The sequence below is a fragment of the Pyxicephalus adspersus genome, chromosome Z (assembly GCF_032062135.1).
Source record: "Pyxicephalus adspersus chromosome Z, UCB_Pads_2.0, whole genome shotgun sequence".
Taxonomy (NCBI): domain Eukaryota; kingdom Metazoa; phylum Chordata; class Amphibia; order Anura; family Pyxicephalidae; genus Pyxicephalus; species Pyxicephalus adspersus.
The window spans coordinates 48,072,083-48,095,213 of NC_092871.1; the positions used below are offsets into that span (position 1 = coordinate 48,072,083).

General features: G+C 39.6%; 1 protein-coding gene across 2 annotated transcripts; it reads right to left on the minus strand.

Moving 5' to 3' along the window:
• Positions 1-344: 344 nt before the first annotated feature.
• Positions 345-22,837, minus strand: EGFL7 (EGF like domain multiple 7). 2 transcript variants are annotated; one of them, XM_072431660.1, is made up of 10 exons: positions 22,635-22,837; positions 20,489-20,546; positions 11,528-11,699; positions 7,563-7,685; positions 7,012-7,124; positions 5,640-5,735; positions 4,965-5,147; positions 3,770-3,834; positions 3,034-3,193; positions 345-1,190 (listed from the first exon to the last, which is right to left on the minus strand). In XM_072431660.1, exons 3-10 carry the CDS (start codon positions 11,605-11,607, stop codon positions 1,168-1,170), a joined length of 843 nt encoding a protein of 280 aa, XP_072287761.1. In that variant the 5' UTR covers positions 11,608-11,699; positions 20,489-20,546; positions 22,635-22,837; the 3' UTR covers positions 345-1,167. The 2 variants fall into 2 exon arrangements, with proteins under 2 accessions (XP_072287761.1, XP_072287760.1); XM_072431659.1 differs by having other exon boundaries at positions 3,770-3,837; positions 22,635-22,836.
• Positions 22,838-23,131: the final 294 nt, after the last annotated feature.

Consider the following 23,131-nt stretch of genomic DNA (forward strand, 5'->3'; position numbering starts at 1 on the left):
GTTATTTATAGTAATGCTTACTGGGATGCAAAAATCAATTTGTCCCAAAGTAAGCATGCAAATATTACTGACTTGAAAATGGGCCAAGCAAATTCTGCAACTTGAGCATTTGATTGGTTCACTTTCAAATCTGCTTTTTGTACACATTTTTTGCATCTCATTAAGCATTTCTATTCATTTACTTGGCATCTGCCCAAAATCGAAGATTCTGTTGTAGATCCTCTGGCAGACAGGGTAATAGGAATACATTAAAGCAGAACTCCAGCAATCAGTGCAACTGTTTTGTCGAGGGCGTCAATCTAGCTTATTGTTTACATGTTGTGCTCTATACTAACTGCCATCCTATGCATCTAGTGCACACAAAACAAACCGTCACCATGCCAGGCAGACCAGCTGCACCAGCTCTTGTATGTAACACTTTATAATACGCACAATGCAGTCTCCAATGAGGTACAATTGTTTTTAAAGAGATTCAGTCACATCGTACATATATAGGGTGCATTATGGCATATGAACTTTGTACATTGCGTCATGAGCTCCTCACTTTCCCAGAGATTAAAACAAATATGGATGCCTTTACATCCTCCCTGAATGTTACTGAATATGTCTGCAGTGAACATGCCTACTGTACACCACAGCCAGAACAAAAATAAAGAAATATGTTCTCTCCCAAAATACACAAAACACCAGGCACTGTGTACTACTTCTACAATTGTGTAGGGGTATGACAGGTTCTCTTTAATCAATATGTTGCTGATAGGAATAAGTTGCTGATGGCTTACATAGAAAGATCTGAAAACTATTTACAAGAAAAGAATAAATATTGCTGTGGATTCCCCAGACTGATTACATAGGAATATCTGAGCTGCTGGCTGTAAAGTCTCCTGGACACCATATTTCCATACAGTTATTATTTATTGGGTTTTTCTCACCAGTGATCATTCAGTTCTTCCCTCCAGTTCAAAGAGCAGCATAGAAGTATGAAGGGAAGCCAGTTATGTATAACACATAACAGTTACATGTAGTTCTTCATGTAGTGTAACACATAGTTCTTCATGCAGACATTATAAATGACAGGCAGAATTATTACAGTCATTGTATCGTGTAGAGACCACAAGTCCGGGGGGTCTGGGCTCCGTGGTGTATTTTGTGTTGTGGTCATGATGGTCAAAGTTCATTCTTGCAGGAGCCTGAAAGAGAAAAAAATGATCATCATTAAAATTTGGTAAGCTACAGAATTGTTCTCCTTTCTGTATGTTCATGAGAAATGGTATTTCCAAAAGTATCGCCTGTTTAATAGGCTTACTCCTGTATTCTTCATATACAAGTAACCCAATCACATCTTTTTGTCATGTACTATGGACATTGATAAAGACTTTCTAGTATTCTCACTGTTTACCCTATGGACTTGTATAAACCCATAATTGCAGTACAAGCTCGGTTGCTTTCAGCCCATCCTTTAGATGCATTTAGGCTGATCCTGATTGTCTTTTATGCAGTTTTAAGCTGCTTTTTCACTCCCATTGACTTAGAAAAGGAGTTTTAATGTGAGCCAATGGCTGTGTACATGAGCCTCAAAAAAGGTGCAACCTTTTATGGAATGTACCAATGCAGCACAATGTACATTCCTGAGAAACATCAGTGCGGGAATAAACTCTTGTATGCATGTGTGGAAGTTATGTCATCATGGCCTAGCCAATCAAAATAGCTGAAAATCCCAAAACTCGAAAAAAGACCTGGGTGAAGATGTTGATGCTGTTAAGGGAGCAATGGTTGGTGAGTTTATCTCTGCTTTAAGCAAGAATACCTTTTTTTTTACTAATACACACATACCGCAAAAACCAAATCTATAACCAGGAGGAGCACGATCCAGTAAGTAATCCTGATCTCTGGGATAAATACTTTTTTGCAGGATCTCATTTTTGATCATTAAATGCCATAGTTTCACATCCAGCTGTGTACCTTAGTGAACAGACATGGTTCAGCATCTATCTTGTTACCAAGTTCTTTTAAGTTAAAGTTAGTGGCTTAACAATGTTTCGGGGTAATTAAGCTAAGCTCGACCACAGGACTCCCAAAGGGTGGAAGTTTATTGTATACGCTGTATCCGGTTGTTTGCATGTTTGGCTCTACGCTTCATTCTGCGTTTCCAAAATTGTTGCAGCTAATGTGATATTTAAACTCATCTGATTCAGGAACTCTGCGCCCTTTTACAGGACGACAGTCAGGCGGCTCGTTAGCTAGAGTTGGACTAAGATCAAGGACAGATTGTGATTTCCGATTTGTTGGAAGGCGGGCCAAAAAAGATCTAAAACCTGACCGGTCTGCTAATATGCAGCAAATAAGCCATAAACAAAGACTGGCCCCACATTTCCTAAAACCAAAAGCGGCACATGGGCAAAAATTCAGTTTAGTTAATCAGTCCTAATTACTTAGCAAATGAACGTTCCCAGAATGGAGCGAGATGTGTTTATTATCTTTCTATACAATGGTTCTGTCAGTTTATTTTCCTCATCATAAATAGACACTTAGAGCTTTTTACACAAGGTTCGGCATTTTTTTTTAATATTCAGCTAAAACATTTTATTTTATTACCACATAAATTAATTCACAGCAGGATTCCATAAAAGGTGATGACTACACTGCCCTAATGAGCAAGTACAAGGCAGGTGGCATGTCAGGCAGTACAGTCAGCACCATTTTTCCTGTAATTTATTTATACTTGTACGGTGCACATTATATCATATACATGTGAGATTCTGTCACTGGATCTGTTTTATTAAAGCTCTCCAAAACTTGAGAAAAAAGGTTGTCATGGGGAAACCTGGGTGACCCAGCAAACTTGAAATGGAATTAATAAAAAATCACTTGCTAATAGTTGACAAGTGTTTTCAATCCAGGACCAAATCAATTACAGGTTTGCTGGATTACCCAGGTTCTCACATGATAGTCTATCTTCTCCTGTCTTGGAGGGCTTTAATAAATCAGAGCCATGGTGTTTATATTGTGTCACTCATGATGAAGCACACTTACATGTCTCCAGCCGCTCCTCCAAAAAAGAGATCTGTTCACTGAGGGAGTCTATCCTGTCCAGCTGCTGGAAGGAGTGTGTCAAAAGTGTGATGGGGCCCAAGGCATCCTCTGGTGATGAGGTGGATAGACTGTGGAATGGAGCCAAAACCAGCTGGAGTTTCTGCAGAGACACAGAGAGAATTCTGGTCTGAGTACGAGTAACACAAAGAACACTGATATAGAAACACCAGTACATCTGATGTCTGTATGAGCCCCAATATTTATAATAATAATAGAACGTTCTGCTATAGATTGATACACAGCATTGTATAATACAATACATTGTTATACAGGTGATCAATACCAAAACCTTAGTATGGCTCAGGACAATGACTTTCACTGTAATTTTTTAAAGCTGCATCAGGAAATTGCCACTTGGGATGAACAGTTGTTCTAATTTCGGGTGAAAATCTGACATGTACAGCTTTCCTTGATGTTGTTCATTAATCCGCAAAGTTGGATTGATGAATGATCAATCAGAAAGGGCCACTGTTTTCTCATATGTAGGAAAGCACAGCAGGGTGCAGCTGGCTTGTTCTCCCCTCACCACAGACTGGAATGATGCTGTGTGTACAGCTCTCCTTCATTCATCTGTCACTGGAAATGATCACAAAAGATTGTTTCAAGCAACAGCAATCTGACAGCTGTACTGGGCTTAATTAGTACAGCATGGACCACAGCTAATGAAGCCTCTCACCTGCTCCAAGACTTCAATCTTGTTTCTCAGTTCTTGTATTTCCTCTTTGACAGATTCCAGTATTCCTACTGCAAGGAAGAGATAAGTCAATATTCACTTGCTTTAAAAAAGAATCTAAGATTAATCTTCACAGAGCAATATGATATGCTATAATATTACTGACTGGTGTTATTCCCTCATAGCAACCTATCAGAATCAAGCTTTTATTGCAGAAATAAATTTAATTTTTGGAATAAATTCCAATTGTTAGTAGGGAGAGGATGATGAACTGCATTATTTTTAATTAGTCAGACCTGACCCATATACTTGTATTGTCTGCAAAGCAGACTACTGAACTAATATGGATATATAATGGCACATTATGCACAGAAACCTTAGCACACATCAGTATAGGAATGGACATGACATGTAACCTCAGAGGACAGAGATATGGGAGCTGCTATAAGACTGTCATTCTCATCCCTGCTGGAACAAGCCAGTGTGCATCAGACAATAATAGGCTGTCAGCTAAATGTCAGTGCTGCAAGCAAAGAATTGGTGCAGTGATATGGGATATGAGAAATTTACAAAATGGGGACTGGTTTAGTCAGTCATCAATGGCAGCTATTATACTTCTAACACAAAATCATTTTATGCCCCACCACACACAAACTGTTTAAATATTTTATTTATATAAAGAATTGAATAAATAATTCAATTGCAATAGATGCTAGGGTAGAAGGTAGAGGTTGTCACCAGGACAAGAAGATTAGGTAATAAGACCTAGACAGGGATTATAATTACTGAAATTTTTTTTTGTGGCAAGCTGGCTGTAATTAGGCTTTGCAGAGAATGAATACAACAATACAGACAAATGCAAAAATCGGAGCTCTGTCACAAACCTGTCCCGTGTCCATGTTGGTGGCGTCGGCAGCTGCGCATTATTACTCACGGTACGAGTTTGATGTGTCACAGCGCGTACCAAAAGTAATAATGGACAGTCACCAACAGTCAGACAGTCGGGTCTCTGGGTGGCTGTTGCCTATTGGAAGATCTTCAATGAAATGGCAAGTAAAGCTTACTGAGAGCAGTATATATGGAGCAACAAAACACAATACAGTGTTAGTGGGCTTGAAACTGCATATCTAGCTCTCTAAAAATTGACACAGAGCTACAAATCACTCCTTCGTGATCCACAATTGGCTCCTGGACTAACCTGATCCATGGGCTGTGGGTGGAAGCCGTGGTGGCTGTGTGGCCTCCGGCTTCTCTGCTTTGTCACATGATCTCCCATCCTCAGACAGATGGAAACCCTTCTGACATGCGCAATGGAAGCTGCCAGCGGTGTTCACACATGTATGTGCACAGTGATGACTTCCTGTTGTGCACTCATCCACATCTGTCAACAGATAAGAAGATTTATTAGTCCAGGATCATGTGTTCCTAAATCAGCAGAATCACAGAACTGGCTCTTGAAGTGTAACTCCATCCAACACTTTTCTTTAATTCTGCAAGACACAAGGCAGTTGTGGCTTCATTACGGATTTCATTACCATTGGAGTTCCATGCTTTTTTCCTGTTCTTGTTCCCTAGAAAGTTTCCAAAATGTGACAGTTGTCACTATGGAAGTGGAGAATACTCCTAAAGGGGAAACCTGTGCTTTTGGGAGATTATTCCCATTTCATATTACATATTCAAGACAGGAAATGGGAGGAAATCTCATGTGGACACAGATCACAAATGTCACCTAACTGGGGCACTAAACCTTTTTCCCATAAAAATCTTTTTTACTATAAAAAAATTTCGAAATTGGGATCTCATCTCAGTGCCAGCACACATGCATATGCATATATATATATTTTGTTGGCTCCCCTCACTCCAGTAAGTTTACCTGTCACACAAAGGTGGCCCCTCCAGCCTGCAGAACATTTGCATTTGTTGTATCCTATACACGTCCCTCTGTTGTGGCAGGGTGATGAGCATGACACTAGGAGAATGAAGAAGAGAAGGGAAATGAGATTTGAGCTGCAACGCCTATTAAAGCCATATGGGGGCACATTCTTCATTGACAGTAACAAGAGAGGTGGGGGGAGGCACAGTGTGATAACCAACATGGACATCAGAAAAAAGTGTGTAATGGGATCTGCGGCTCAAGATCCAACCACACGCTCAGCTGGGTGAGAATAAAAGCTTCTGTTCAAAATACAGTTTTGGGTATATTTACAAAATCAGAGCATGCAATAAAAATTAATAATAAATCATAGTATCTATGTTTTCTAAGGAATATATACAAAGTAACAAAAGAGGATTACATAAGAACCTGTGTTATCAGCTGTGTTGGAGGTGAATGAATTTAGCATAATGGACAGAGCAGCCATCCCCACCTGACCCAGGGTTTTTCCTTGTGGGAATCCCTGGGGTCTGTCCGCACCTCATCTGACAGTTCCTGGGGAAAGGCAGGGAACGTTCTGCACTCTAATCAGCCACATTTGTCTGCAGAACATCAAAGCTATGCATGGCTGGGACCCTTTAAAAATCCATGTAGCGATTTCTGCACATCTGCAATTGTTCACAAGAGGGCAAGAGGTTGAGGGATAAGGGTCCAAAAATTCGGAGTAACACTACTTGTGTTTAGGATTTTAAATGTTTTTCTACCCAATAATGATAAATGCAAATTAACAATGTCTCGTTTTTTGTGTAGAATGCTCCTATAAAAGGTCCAAGAACTGAATATTCAGCCACCAGCCTCTGATAACCCAAAAATTGCAGCATCCAATCAGAATCCATCTATGGCACAGTCTGCACCTTTCTGACTGGTCTTTTGGTTACAGAGGCCCATATTGACTATAGACCCAATGTTTTGTGGTATCTCACCCCTTTGTTAGGAGTCACCTACTTTGCTGCACTAAAATGAAAAACCAATAAGAAATTTGATCAGTTAGGGTCCACACACATCAGATCTGTGTTCTTGATCACCTTGGGTAAAAATCTAACGTGTTTAGGTGTCATGTACATCCGTAAGGAGATCTCCTGTCCAGTGGTGGACATAGCCAACAGTAGGCCCCTGTGCAGAGCTAAGTTGGGGCCCCCATCGGGGCCCCTGGTGGCTTGGGAGGGAATGGGTCCACAAACAGTGGCATGCTTTGCACCTTCCCTTGTCTGTCCCTGCTCCTGTCATATATATGTAAAAGTGTTATGAGATTCTCTAAAGATCAGGGCATCACATAACAATCCTCTCACCCAGGTGGCCATCATTGAGTTACCTTCGTTACACCCCTGCATGTGGTTGTCCATCCGTTTCCACCCTGGGCAGCATGTGTACAGGGGCAGAGGCGCCTTCACTGTCACCTGTCTGTATGCGATCTTGTATGTAGTCCTGAAAGGAACATGCAAAACAGAATTTATGGTCAGTCTGCAAATTGTGGCTTCACAATGATCCCAAAAACAGGCCATGAATGAAGGTCAGGTAATTATGGTAATAACTGTATGGACTAGAGGGGGTATAAAGACTGACAATTCTATAAAGAGAACTTTCTGCAGATTTCTCCATGGGCATGGTGGCTCAGTGGCTAGTGCTCTGGCCCTTGCAGCGCTAGGTCCCAGGTTCAAATCTGCCACACAGGTAGTTAGGTTAATTGTCTTTCACCAAAATTAACCTTAGGCTGTATTAAAGACATATGACTATGGTAGGGACATTAAATTGTGAGCCCCTGTGGGGGACAGCTAGTGATATGACTATGAACTTTTTACAGTGCTGCGTAATATGTCGGCATTATATAAGTACTGTGTAAAAATAATAATGAAATGTACCCACCTGTAGGTGCTGCAGACACGATGGCCCTCACAGAGTGTAATCACTGGATGGTAAACAGGCTGGACAAAAGATTGTGTCACAGATGTGACCCCCGTGTGAGCACTGGACAAACATATTCTGCGCCTAGAACACAAGAGGAGGATGGGCAGGTCATAACTCATGTAATGTACTATATTCATCATTTATTATAATGAGTTCTGAAAATACCAAATACATGGCTGTAAATATGCGTTCCTGCTGATCAGACATCGCCAACAGTTAAATACAAATTATAAGTTTAAATCTGAGTTGTATCTTGTCCACTGTGGCTGATTCATCAGATTCTGGCACTCCAGTGGGCGTAGCTGGAATCAGGGAACACGCTGCCTACAAATCATATCTTCAGATTCAAGGTCATTCAAGTCATGAGGATACTGGCAACCATGGGGGTTCTTAGCAGGAAGGCCCAGTAAATCTTGTCACCCTATAATCCTACAGTCTTGTTCCCCCCAGACCGCTTTGTAACAGATCAGGAGTAACACTTTTATTCAGCACAGATATTTCATGCACTGCACTTCATTGCCCATGTAACACCAATGAAAAGACCTTCACATCATGTGTGCACCATTATTAGTGGCCTGCGAACAAAGAGCAACAGCAGACATCTAATGAATGAGGGGCACAACAGGGCTAAAATGGTCCATGCAGCATTAAAACACATGTTGTCAGTCCAAATTTCATAGATATTTGGGGAACAAAATTGTTGCTGGTGCCACCGGGGGCACAACTGCCAATCACCAGGAAGTGGTGGTAAATCTCTCTTCTCCTGTAACATTTTTGTACAAAAAAAATTAAAAGATGGATTTCGACAATTATGACTCTGCTGGTGATAACTATTCCCCTATTTCTCATATTGATGTCACCAGGCAGTAAAAGTTGGGGACAAAGTAAGAAAAAAAAACAATTTTTCAGTCCGCCAACCTAATCCAAAACTAACTGAGGATTGGCTGGATTTAGACAAAAACACACTGCTTCCGAATTTTTCTGAAGAATCTGTCTCCAAAGATAGAGAATTATTAAAACCTGACTGTGCTTTTCACAAAGTCCAGCAATTTTAATTATTTCCCCACCAATACTCTGCGATACTCAATTAGTGACAACGTAGGGACAATGCACCATCACAAAGTGACATTTTACGCCACAGGTTAGACCCGGCTGCATTGATTAGCCGGCAGGAGAGCGCCTCTTTCCTCTTAATTAATTTGTTCTCTTTGCAAATGCTATTTGTTAGAAAATCAGAAAGAACATTCCTATCAAGTATTCTTTGTATTATTGCAGCCAGAGAAAGCCAATATTTCCATGTCCAATGGCATGTTCAGGAGACATATTTTCATTTTTTAAAGAAGTTCTTAGTCTCATCAGTAGAAACTCACAAATTCTTATATGAGTAATTTTAAATTTCTAATATTCATCAGTTTTTATTTACAAAAAATACTAGATAATCCTGACATAAAGGTCACTTTCTCTTATGGGTTGACAATGTTCTGTCTTTGTCTTCCAAAGGGCCCTTTCAACCCCATGGTGAAAAACTGCATCCCAGGAGCAGCAAACTGCAATACAGGTAACCCCTTTTACACTGGGCTGTAGCTGCAGCACAAATCGTCCTATACAAATGGCTGCAAACGAGCCTATGGTAGAATGCTCCCATGGGTCTGAAATGGTCCTTATTGTTCTGTGTTGTCACTCATCACATGCAGGCATTTGGTGGCCAATTACAATTGCAATTACAATTGCACAGGCAAAGTGCACCATAGTCACAATCAGGCAGCTGGTCCTGAGGTATGCTGGACAAAAAGTTTCCTAAAAAGTCTGGAGGAGACCAGCGAAGTCTGTGCGGGTGTATTGAGTTTGTATGTGAATACCATTACAATGGGGTCACACATACAGGGAGTGTGACCCCGCATCATTGGCAGCCGCATCGACACTTGGAAATTTGACCCGTTTCTATGTATTCTAAAGGGAATTAATGGGAACTATTTGCACAGATTGTCTGCCATGAACTGCACATATTTCCAGTGAGGACACAGAATGACCTCGCTGTGTGCCTGAAGTGTGGGCTGCTTTGTTGAAATGGAACCGTATGGTTCTCCTTAAACCTGGTTGATCGCCCCAAGGTCAGATCTCACTCCCATAAAAAACCCTTTTAAAGTCCTCATCAGTCTTGTCTTTTACTGCTGCTGTATGGAATGTGATAGCCCCCAGTATATTATACAGAATCGCTGCCGACAGCTGGTATCGCCTATAATGCCGAGCAAACTGCCAGGAAGGGGTCCCCTGAAATGAAATAAATTCAGATCAGAGATATGGACAGCAGCCATAAATCCTACAGAATGAGATAAAACCCCATATAAGGGTGGGGAAGTCACTTTACCCAATGGGGTATAATGATGGGGTGGGGAGGGGGGCAATGGAGGGAGAGTTCACTTCTAATGCAAAGCAGATGTTTAAAGGGCCAGGCAACATTTTGTACAGCTTATATAGAATGAACATGACATGTGCGAGGGCGTTGACCTTGGAAGCACATGAATAATTTTCTGTGCAGTGACCCCAAAAAATAAAACTGCTAAATGTCATGGAACTTTGGTATGTAACCCATTAATGTCTGTATAATTCTTAGTCACTGACACAGAACAAGCACACTGTGTCACACCTACTGGCATTTCACTGTCAATTGGTTAGTATGGGATGTCCCTATGTATAGTGTCCTTAAAGTAGGGAGGTCACAAGTACATGGTGACACTAAATCAGAGTGGAGCACTGAAGTGACCCAAGTCACCAAAATAACCTTGCAGTTATCTGCTCGCAGGCAGGACATTTCACATAAAGTCCACTTTTCCAGCACAGCTGTCTTGCCTGAGTACGTAATATCTGTGCACCATTAATTATTATATTTGTAATCAGATAAAAAAACAAATTATTAAGATATGTTTAAACTTGTCTTAGGCAATTATCCTCAGATAATTAGCAGAGATCTGATACTTATCACCAATTACACACCACTTACTGCTAAATGCATTCATTAAAGCTACCCTCTGCTATGGGCTATGTGATTGTAATGGGGCAAAAACATAGCATGCCACTATCACAGAGAAATAGCAGCAACCCTTTCTGGGGCAAAATGGCTGTGCTGCTCCTGTGTGATCCAGACCTGTCCTCAGGTCCCACCAGCAGTGCAGGTTTTGTTAATAAACCACATATTTAAGTAATGCACATTGCTCGGACACTGAGTACTATGCTGTTGTGTGTATATAACATACATGTATATATACGTGTATATAACATGTATAGCTACATACACACATGTGATTGTTACCCAAGACAAATGGTTGAGTCATCTTGGGTGAAGAGCTGACATTTGCCCCGTTGTAGCCAGACATTGTAATCAATTTGCCTTAGCAGGTTGATGGACAAATGATTGGGCATGACTATTGTTCTTTCCTATGAAGAAGTTCCTAGTGGGATACCACTCACTCATCCTCCCCAACTCCCCTCTTTAGAGAAAAGAATAGTGCTGTGTGTATACCGCTCGTTCATTCATCTGTCACTGGAAACCATCCTGAAAGCCTTTCACCAGCAACAGTCATCTGATATCTATCTGAACAGAACTGAGTTAGAAGCATCAACATTATTTTCTGATGCGTTCACATTGTATCTGTTCAGATTATCATTGTTGATGTGTTCAAGTTGTTGTTTTCCCAAAATTACAAAAAATTGGGAGGAAACAAGTTTTTGCAGGGTCTCAGGGTGTCCCCATTGGTAGCCCTTCTAAACTTTGTATGCATAAAAAACGTATGTGTAATGCTGAGCTGGGAAACAGAGGATGGAAAGTGACATGGGACCCCCTTGCTCTCCTCAAGCTCGCCCCTACCAGAACACGAGATTTCCCTTTTGTTGCTGAGTTATTTTAAGTACTAAGACAAGCTTACCCTGAGCGGTAGAAGTGATCTGTGCCCGTCGCTCCCAGGATTACTATACTTGTCATCAGCAAGTAGCCAATCGCCCACATTCTGTGTCCCCCGCTGGGAATAATTGTGGATGAAGAATGTTTTCACCGTTATCTGCTCTTAGCTGCTTTCAAAGGACGCTGTGAAGGAATCCCTGCAACAAAGCAAACCAGACAGCCAGTTTAATTCACTTTAACTCACCAGAAGTGTGGTGTGCTACAGTTCAAGGAGTGAGCACACTTCTCGGCATGGCACATAGCCGCTAAAAGTGCCGTCATAGCTTAAAGGGGCACATTTAAAAGGAAAAAAAATGGAACCTTTGCATCTGTTTCACTCTTTTTCAGCACTTTTATAAGGTTTTTAGTGAAGAGAAGGGTGGATACTCACATATATAGATTAGGGTTTTAGGCTATAATTCTAATATGCAGAGCATCCAAGGTGGGTAGGGAGGAGGAAACAGAACCAAAGCCCCATGGGTAATCAATGATGTATCACTTGAAAATATTTTTAAACTTAATAGACGTAACATTGAATACATGTAATCAATGGTACCGATATCTACATTGAATACCTAAATGAGATATACCATAGTGCCTGTTAAAAAAAATTCCAATTAGTGTCCAGAATCATAAACTTGGAATTTGATCATAAATCATAAACTGCATATTGCTGGTGCTTAGGTTCCATCATGCCCAACCAACATTATTGAAACTATATGCATGAAGCTCCAAGTAGCTGAAAATTAACTATAAGCTCCAGCATGTTCAAAAAGCTTCTAACTTTTGCTAAAATTTCCAGCTATCTGAAATATGCCACCATCTGGCTATCATACAACTGTGACCATGCTAAGCATAGTCTAAAATTGCGCAATAAGCTTTCTGCTCTAGGCAGACACTGCAGTTGAGGGGTAACTACAATAACCAGCATTCCTAGCTGAATCCTAACCCATAAAATAACTTGCAGGAAAGGGCACAGCACAGCTGGGACTTGTGGTCCTCCAGCCTCTAGCAGTCAGATCATTGTCTAGGCTTAGCAGCATGATTAAAAACAGAAAACTACTATACACATAGAAATGACAGTATTGGTCAATGAAACAATGAAAAGCACAATCTGTGCAAAAATGTATTTATTAATATTATTATTATTATTATTATTATTATTATTAATGTCTAATCTATTTTGGTTAACCAAAATAACTACAGCAAAACATAAAAATATTAGATGTGCTATGGTCTATGTGCAAATTCTGTCCCAACCAACTCCATGGTGCTGATTGCGGCCTGGTATAAACATTTACTAATGACTGTCCAGAGTTCCAGGTCTGTTGGACATGTGATGCAAGCAGACATTTGTGCCACCAAAATGTCATGTAATTTTAGAAAAAATTAGGCTAAGATAAAGCCAGGAACTAATTTTGGTTCCTGTAGTCTGAGGCTACGCAGTTATGGCAGCTCCAGAATACAGTCTGCACAGGGGATATTGACCATGTATGGAGCAGAAACTTACTCTGTGGTTACAGTAAGCTTTTGATCTTATTTACAGATAATAGTGTTTTTGATAAGTGTGATCATATTTAAAGATCTCTTAGTCAGTCAGTAGTAGTACAAATTACAATAACAATAGATAAATCACAAATGTTAAAGATCCTCAATAGTTAGCAGGTGCTACAACTAACCAGCAGGTGCTACAACTTATCAGCAGGTGCTACAACTAACCAGCTTTCTAATGTTATTCCACAGGTATTGCTGAAAATACTGGTTGGCACACAAAATCTGTCATTAGGCAAAAAAAAAGCAAAAAAAATGTCCTTAGTGGAAATCTTTGCGAACAGAGCTATCGAGGCCACTGGATATGCATGACATCTAGGAAACTAGCATTTTAAAAGAAGAAGTCAGCAATGGCAGCCTTTATATTACCAGTATTAGACTGCTTTGGACAAGTCAGTAAAGTAACAAAAGAAAAAAAAATTAATATGCTAATAGAATCATTCCAGCTACCTTCATGCACCGCATATTGATTGGCTGTGACTGGTCCCAAGCAATTTAGAGTCACAGGTCTACCCTCAATGATAATATGTTTGATGTATAATGCCCAAGCAATCCATATACAAGAAAGGGAACTTTCACAGCTGACATTTCTAATGAAAAGTTTGCACGTATAAATTACATTTTAGCTTTTCAGCAATAACCAGGAGAGTTTTCCATGCTGAGTGACGGCTACAACTTAAATGCACTTGCAAATCAATAGAGGCAATTAGGACCCACTAGGAGCAATGCTAGACGAGCCTCAATAATTGCATTGTCTTTGAAGCTGGCCTTGACTGAACAGCGATGTGAATGGTTCAATGTTTTCTACAAAGCTCTGTCACAAGCGATTTTGTCAGGGTCAAACCACTTTACCTTATAATGTAGTCACAGGAGATGCAGCATACTACTGCTTATACAGGGAGTGACAGCTGCAAGAACAATTCGTAAAGTGCGCCAACACTTTGCTAAATGCGCCTTATGCTTATTTAGGCAAATGGTGTATTTATTAGAAACATATTTTATGGTGTAACCATAAGAATTCAATAAAAACATAATAGGTTTGGGACAGTGGCAGGAAGAATTTTTGATACACATAGCTGATTTCATGCCCAGTAGTACCAAAGAAGAATAATGCCAAACATCACATGTCAGACATGACAGCTAACACAGAACAGAAGGGGGGAAAACACACTAAATTTTAATATATCCAATATTATATAACAATATACATGTCAAATAGCCTATGTTGCAAAATGTATACAGAAACCAAACCACTACATCTGTATATGCCTGTTACGAGATCCATTCAAAAACCATGGGCATTATTATAGCTATAAAAGCCATATCTCCTCTGGGAAGACTTTTAGTGAGATTTTGAAGATTTTGGAATGCTTGGCTCACAAATGGTGTGTCATCACCACTTGAGTTCCTTCAAGCAAAACTCATCAAATTATGTTGGTTTGAAGTTGGCTTTGTAAACAAACTGTCAATACAAGGTTGGATGTAAACAATTGCCCAAAATGTCTCTGTATGTTGTTGTATTATGAGTACACTGGAGATGCCAGAACTCCATAATTAACCTATGAGGGGCTTCCACGTACTTTAAGCTATGTAGTGTATTATTTCCAGTACTGCTGTGGAAAATGTTTTCACGCTGTGCTAGGTATATAGTTAAATGGAAAAACACAGGACACTACGACCATGTTCATCTAAGCAGTTTCCAAATGTAAAACTGTGGAAAACAGAGTTCAGCTCTGTCCAAAATTGTCACAACTATTACAGTAAAAAAGCAAGAAAGCATAGCTAGAAGCAATTCCTTCTTTTTCTATTTAAAACGTTAACATTTGGGAGGAAAATGGATAAGGTGTAATGCCATCTTATGACCACTGTGTGGCAATTGTGTTTTAACTCACCCAATATGCACAGACTGTAAAACTTAAAGGCTCCTAGTCCTTATGTCTGTAATACCAGAATCCTTTGCAGAAATCTCAATTGTATTTTAAACTCTAAAAATATCCCTCCATCTACCCTGCGTTATAAATCCTTCTGTCTGCTTCTCATTACTGTGTTCTAGAAGGAAATCATAACTACTATGCAATCCAGCTGTAAATGATTAACCTGAATGTTGTTAGCTGGGCAAGAAGTGAAAGAGTTAAAATCCCCATCATTTTCCCATCTGCTGGAAAAGGTCAGTGAAGTCCCCAAACACACAAGTGCAATGTGACACTGCTTGTTAGAGCTTTTCACACGCAAAATAATTGCTGACTTGCAGGGCTGTACACAAAGGTCTTCCCTTTGACATCACACAACACCAGTAGACACTGAACAGAGAAGAAAGTTTGCCATCTGGAAGGAGGCTTCACTGTCCATAGAGGTTCCATGTCAATGCGTTGGAAAGAAGGGGAAGATGGTGTGCATTCTGGGATGCTCAGGGGGGTTGAAGTTTAATGTTGGAATAAAAATATCCTAAATTACAGATGTATAACTGCACAAATGTAATGCCAGCACTGTTGCTTTACAGAGCTGGGGTTCTGGAATCAATTCCCATCAGGTTTCTATGTTGCTGTAGATTTTCTTTCAAAACCTAAAAACAAACTGGCAAGTTGTCAGACCTCTGACTAAATTGATAACATGTGTCTGTGTGCCAAGGATAAGGACATTTAAGCATGACTGCCTCAGGTGCAAAGACTGATGTGTCTGGTACTATGTTCTCTGTATAGAATTGTGGAATATCGTGCATGTTGTAATGAACAGTGTAATATTAATACAGGTTGACAATCGAAAATCAGGCCATCGATAATCCTGTTCTTTCAGTTTTCCTGCATGAATTTAAGATTGCATTTTCAATACTGGGGCTGCAGTACATTGTTTGGCCACTGATGTTTTGATGGTGCTGTTCTGCAGAAACAGCTGTTAGGTCTGCTTGCTACGCTAAGCTGGAACTGTGCCTGATGTCCATGGTGCTGCGAGAGGAAGGCTGGTCTGTGTGTGTAGGGAAGTATAACAAAAAACAGAACTTTCAAAAATCTGGCGGACCTCAGGTCGGTTGAGGTTGCCGGATTTTTGATTGTCAACCTGTAGCTTGTGGCTCTGAAAAAGACATTAAAGGGTAAGCTTCTCTGGTGAAGACTGGTGTATTTGGTACAATATTCTACATAAAGCTTTCTGTTTAAATGGTAATTTATAATAGAATGTGAAAGCTCTAAGACATTAGAGTGTCAGCTCCTCTGGTGCAAAAAACAGATGTTTATGGCTCAGTTTTCTTTATACAGCACTATGGAGTATGTTAGAGCTATATAAATCTGATTATAATAGTGTATACCTGTAGTGGGGACAGTAAAGTATCAGCTCCAATGGTGCAGAGACTATTGTGAATAGTACATATCTTTGTACAGCACCACATAATATGTCAGAGCTATTTACATGTATAGTAATAGTTTCAAGTGAAAGGTATGTTTACAGTTCTTGGTGTCTTTTCTGTAAAATAAAATTAAACAATAAACTAAAAATACATAAAAGCAATAACAATTAGATACAAAGTATTCATCAATAAATGTGGACAATGGCTCCCCTACCCCACTAGGTGGAGACCTATGCCAGGAGGACAGACTTGGCAAAGAGACACCTGCACCACCAACTCTGCAACTACAATCTCCAGCATTCCTCTTTAAGCTAATTAGAATCTTTGATCTGCAAACAATTGTCTTTTTATGGACCACTCTACAGATCTGTTTCACATAGAAGAACATTTAATAACTTTTTGTAAAAGTTACAGAAACCCTTTAGAATGGAAAACGGGAGGACATTCCTGCCTGCACATGTCTTCCTGCCTGGTGATCCCACAGAACTAGGAATTATCATTTTGGTGCTTCCTGTGGCTAGCAATAGCAGCTAACATAGAACAGGCCTCAATGCAAAGCTACAGTCACCCAAATGTCAATTATCTCAAATATGCTGATGTGGGACCTCTACCTATTTTAACCCCTTGTGGTTTAGAGTTGTACAATATCAAATGTAAAACAAATGTGTCCTTAGTGCATTCAGGAAGTTATTTATATTTTGGATACTCACTTTGATTCCAAGTGATGGGGGGCTAATTGGAAGTTTTTCTTTCCTATCCCAAAGGAAACAGACGTGTGGAAGTTTAGAGCCCGGGATGTCTGTGCTGGCTGGATGGGTTTGGTGTTTGCTGCTTGTACTTATTCCATAGAGCTGGAACCTACATTGATGTGTAATGGGAAAGTGACAGGAGTTCAGTGGGGGGGGGGGGGGGTCTCCCTCCCCCACATACCATAGGAAACCCCCCTCCCTTTTTCCCATTGGACAGGGGGCAGAATTCTGTGACATCACAGAGGAGAGTTTTCACCTGACCACCTCCCTGCATTCTGCATTCACTGATCACTTGACACTTGCATGGAGGGGATAAGTGATGCTGACCTGGAGGGTCCCTGTCTAGCTGGACTTCAGCTTCCTGCAGCCTCTGGGTTGTTCCCAGGCTCCCTCTCCTTGGCATTCTATGGGAACAGTCAGTTTTGAAACTGAAACTTTTACAGTCCTTTTTGGATTCCATCAACTCTGAGAAGACATTTCAAGAGGGGTTCTTTAATTATGTAAAAGCTGAATTTGCTACAGGAAGCTGGCAGTATCACACAGCAGTGGGTACCGGTTGTATATTACAGAGATCTATAAGGATACAGTGGATAAAGTATGTGCAGACCTGTGGTTCAGGGATAGGAAAAGGGAAGGTTTATGACAATCTACATATTGATATGTGGGCATGGCTTTATGAACATTCAATATTCTGTAGAATTAAAGGGGAGGTCAGTTGTGGAATAATCTTCAGAATATATCAGTTTGTTAGGTAATAAGACTAGGAAGGTTAGTAATGAATATTATGTAGACTGTAACCATATGTAGTAATGGAATAATCTGAATACACCAGCATGAATGAGTTATGGTGCGGGACATTATGGAGCAATGTCCCGCAGCACTGGAATAGCTGGGGGTTTATCATTCTACAAGGTTTGTCTGGCAACAGCCTGAATAGAAAATCAAATCAACCATAATTCATTTGCATCTGCTGGGGGATATTGTGGGGAATTCTCATTAATGATTCATTGGTTCTTCAGGAGCAGTATTTCAATCAACATTAAGATCAATATCAGAGTTATTTACATAATCGGGTAAATCTGCCTGCCACAGAGCATCACTTGAAAGAGCAATGGTCCCCTTCCTCCCAGGGTTGTAATTGCCAGCAATACCCTGTTTATTGTACAGTACTGTGTATTATGTTAGCGCTATATAAATACTGTTTTTTAATAATATAATAAATATACCACCCAAAATGAATGGAGGGTGAGGGATAGACAGGGAAAGAGGATGGTAAACTATTGTCAGATGGACATAAGAGTAACAGGATGGCATAGGATAGGCAGAAGGGAGAAGAGATGTCATGAAGAGCATGTTATGCAGGAGGAGCAAGGATTGATGGAGGGTAGGAGTGTGCAGATGAGTGGGGAATAAATAAAAAGTACAGAAAAGCTGGGATAGGCAGAAGGGCAGGTGATGGGCAGGAGAGGGGCAGAGGATGAGCAGGAAGGCAGAACATAGGCAGGAGGGCAGGGGATAAATAAAAGGACAAGGGATAAAAAAGGGGAGAAAAATGGGATAGAGAGCAGAGGGTGTTTAAAGGGGCATAAGATTTGCACTATGACATTGGAAGTAGGCAGGTTATGGGCAGGAAGGTCAGAGTTGGTCAGAGAGGCATGAAATGAGCAAGAGCAGAAAATGGGCAACAGGACAGTGCCTGTGATAAAAACGGGGGTAAAGGATGTGAAAGGTGATGAGTCATAAAGGATGAAATATGGGTTAAAAAATGGACAGCTGGGTAGGAGATAGATGGGGAGATAGGATATGTGAAGGAAGAGCAAAAGGGCTTTGATGGGCAGTAGAGTAAAAAATGAATAGAAAGAAATGCAGGAAATCAGCAGAAAGTATTTTTTATAGAATGAATGGGTGTAGGAAAGAGGGAAGAAATGAGCAGAAAGGCAGGGGATGGGCAGGAGGGTATAGGGTGAGCAAAATAGCATGGCATATGTCAGAGGGAAAGGATGCTCAGGAGGCCACCAAATAAATAAGATGGCATGGTATATTAAGGTGAGAAACTTAAAGATGAACACAAATTATATCACAAAAAGTTAATTAATATATCATACCAGCACTTTACACATTTCTTGCAGACTCAGACTGGGGCACACAGAAAAGTCCCCTAAATAAATAGCATTTTTACTACAATATACAAATGAAGTCACTTTTAAATAACTAAATACTGTGTCTTTTCTTATAATGTATAACAACTCACAATAGGCTGACATACTATCCAGTGCCAACCCCGGACTCCATGCTGCTGTCTTCTCTGTTGCTGAAAATGTAAATAAAAGGGGACAAGGCCATCTATTTTCTACTGCTGATTACTCAGCAACTGCATCATGTAAAAGCCACAGTGGTATTTACACTGTGATCATATTTTACTTGTGATGGCTTTGCTTTAAATGGAGATGTTGAGCTGCTTTGAGAGAATTAAAGGAATCCTAGACCATTTAGTATCAGTGAGCACAATGCACAACAAGCATTAATATTTAACACAATCTTGTGCTGAGAGAGGCTGTCACTGCTGACCACATTCTTAACAGTTTTGTTCAAGGTCAAAGACTCATAAAACACTAAAGTCTGTGACAGTCAGGTATATGTGGTATCTTGTGGTAATTGGCAGATTTAAATGGACAAAATGGGAAAAGATTTTTTAATTTCATTTTAATTAGGAATACTTAACTCCAATTTTAAAGTAAACATGTCAGATGTAATCATTTAAAACCTATCTTTTCAAACTTGCAAACCCATCTTCTTCTGTCTCCTAAAATCCCCCTATTTAATGTACAGTGCTGTGTAATATGTTGGCGCTATATAAATCCTGTTTAATAATATTAGTAATAATAATTGCTCCCTAGAGCCACCTCGTGGCTCTTGCTGCTATCTGTAATACTGTGCAAATTGTTTTCTGGCTGTCCAGAGAGCCCGCCAACACAAGCCATAACCTATCCCAAGATCTCAACATCTGCTGTAGCTCTACTCCTGACGTGCAGCAATATAATTTTAATGCCATCTCTGGACAAGTTGCAGGGGGGTACATAGAAGCTTCAAGATATGAAAATTTTCAATGTAAAACTTTGCTATAGAATAGGCAGTTTGTTGAATATGGACAGAAAAAGGTCACATGACTGCGCTATAAAACTGTATTTTAGTACAAGAGCAATTTACCACTTTACATAACATTACCTTACAACCATAACAGCATGCCAATATATCATCCAATAGCTAGTACAAGAGCAATTCAGTTCTACAAATAAGTAACACTCACCTTTTATTTTCCCACCGTTTTTCCAATCATCTTGCCAGCCTCGCCGCTTCTCATGTAACTGCGTGGGAAAAAAAATAGCACGTTAATGGCCAAACTTTTGTGGGAAATATACTATTCTTAGTTTAATTGAGTATTTTTAGAACCACATGAGTTACACTTCGAGAGAGTTCTAGAAAGTTGGAGGTAAAATTTTGACTACATCCTAAATCTCACCAACATGCAAACACATAAATATAATGCATACAAATGTAAGAGATAGGCTGCCTTTGACATGGAGTACATTTTATGAGCTTTCCTGGACTATAGCAAAAAAATGTTAGACAATTTAGGAAAAAAAAAATCTAGAATATTTGGAAAATAAATAGAAAACTTGTTTAAAATTTTCTATAGATTGGTTTTGGGGAGTGGAAAACATACATGTATTCGAGACTCTAATAACCCAGCATCTTTGTAATTCCATTGATTTTGAAGTTTCCTATATTCCCAATGAGTAAGCCTTAACAGCCCTTTCCCATGGTCACGTCTTGGCAGCACCAAAGCTTTCAACTGTCCTCAACTAATTTGCTGGTGAGAACTCATGAGCTGGAGGGAGGGGATATAGACATATATTTTTTTTTTAAATCCGTCAACACTTTTTGTTTTTTTTTTGTAGGTAGAACAATCCTAGAGAATAGGACTTGACCTATGAAATGTCCTTATTTTTGAAAAAATTAGCAAACACACAATGCAACATCAATCGGTTCTTTTCATGGTTTTGCATATCCCAGTGTGTAACAATTACTTTAAAATGGAGCGGAGGTTGGTTGTTAAATGAAGTGTTTATTCCATCAAAGTTCAATTTAGAGTGCTTTATGGCTATAAATGAAGAAGTTTTAGACTTTTTGTCAGACACTCTCAACGGAATGTATAACACACTTCTCAAAGTATGGAATTAATTATGAAGACCCTTTGCCAGATAACCCAGCACAAGCTACATTACAGCAGTTTTCTTTTCTCTGGGGATACCATGGAAAAGTCAACACGAGGATCATACCTAACAAAAATGTAGGATTTTCACCTAATAAAGAAAGGTATTAAAGCTCCCCCTTCTCCCATATATATTCAATTTTCAGCAAGGCGGTTTGTTCAAGTGTTGTACAAACACAACTAAGACTAGACAACTAAGGAAAAAAAAAGGGAATTTCTTGAAACCAATTAGGAATTGGCTTACATGATTTTGGCTGCAGAATTAACATCAGCTGCCCATACCATATCAACGGGTACTCGCAAATAAAACAAATGGACACAATAGAAAAAGATAGAAAATGTGTGTATTGTGTGTACTTGGATGATTCAAATGTTTAGAAACTGAACTAAAAGACATCTTCATATAATTATGTTGTGACTATACATAGCTATCCTCTGATGTATGCAGTCAGCTTCAAAGCCGCAAAAAAAACAAAAAAACACAATTGCGTATATTGTACATTTCCAAATATTATCTTGTGTTCATTTGGGTTCACAAATTATAAAAAAAGATAAATACCCTAAAGAGAATTTTAGATTCAAACATAATTGTAACATGTTATGTATTATTCTCTTGTACTTTGTTCACAGTCTATCATTATAAGAATACATAAAGATACTCAATAAATAAAGTTGTTGGATGTTTAATTACAGATGTAAATTAAATATGTCCATTAGGAAAAAAGGTTAAAAGAATATAAAAACAAAAAAAGGAAGGGAGGACATTAACAAACTGTACATATTGTATAATAATAAATAATAATTCTGTTTAGCATTATGTACCGCAATGAGTAACAATAAAAACAAACATGAAGAGAAAACAATGAATTGCAGGTATTAACTAGCGAGCCCATTTGTCAATAATTATGAAAAAGAGAATACAAATATACACATTACAGACAAAGCCAGCTTCAAAATGTTTGCAGAAAATGAAATAAAATTTAATACAAAACAATGAAACTCTGCGGGAGGACTGCACTAAAATATTGATTCTAAGCTGTCTAGTGCCTAAATGCTGCAGACTAAATGTCTTTAATAAATAAAGGACTGAAGAGATATGTTTGAAGTGTTATAGCTGAAAGCAGAAATTATATTTATTATCAATCTAATGTGGAAAAACATCAGTCAAATGGGATAGTACCTGCTGAGAGAGGAGAGGGACTGGTGCTGTTTTGGCAATGGAGTCTCCATGATGCCTTGGGGTTCTTGGCCTTGGATTGCAGGACCCATAGCTGGACCCTCAGCTGCCTCCTCATGGTGCCCATGGATGGTGGTTGATGTTTGTCTCCTGCTACAACCTAGATCTGCTTTAAAGCCTGTGCAGTGTTACTCTAAATGTCCGAAAGAGATCTTTTTATGCAGCCCTTCCTGTGTAAATCAGGACTGGGTTGGACAATCCAGGAGAGGAAATCCTGTGTGTGTTTAAGGCTGATAAAGTTTTTGAGCAGAACAAACACTTAAACTTTAAAGCACAGATTTCGGAAGCCTGATGAGAAGACACTCAGCACTAAATGGCTGTAGAAAATTGAGGAGGGGGAGAGATGGATCACTTTTCCTCCACAAGACTTCCATGTTTGTTTAAGGCCTTGGATGTCAAGGAGAAGGAAATGGCAGCTGGTAGGGGCACTGTGCCAGGAA

What these genes read in the sequence shown, in the direction of transcription:
- EGFL7 (XM_072431659.1), bottom strand. Translation starts at nt 11,607, where the DNA reads ATGTGGGCGATTGGCTACTTGCTGATGACAAGTATAGTAATCCTGGGA. An exon ending in CATGCAGGGGTGTAACGAAG is followed by an intron (nt 5,736 to 7,011) that starts GTAACTCAATGA and finishes TCATTCTCCTAG; the next exon opens with TGTCATGCTCATCACCCTGC. An exon ending in AGATTGAAGTCTTGGAGCAG is followed by an intron (nt 3,194 to 3,769) that starts GTGAGAGGCTTC and finishes GTGTCTCTGCAG; the next exon opens with AAACTCCAGCTGGTTTTGGC.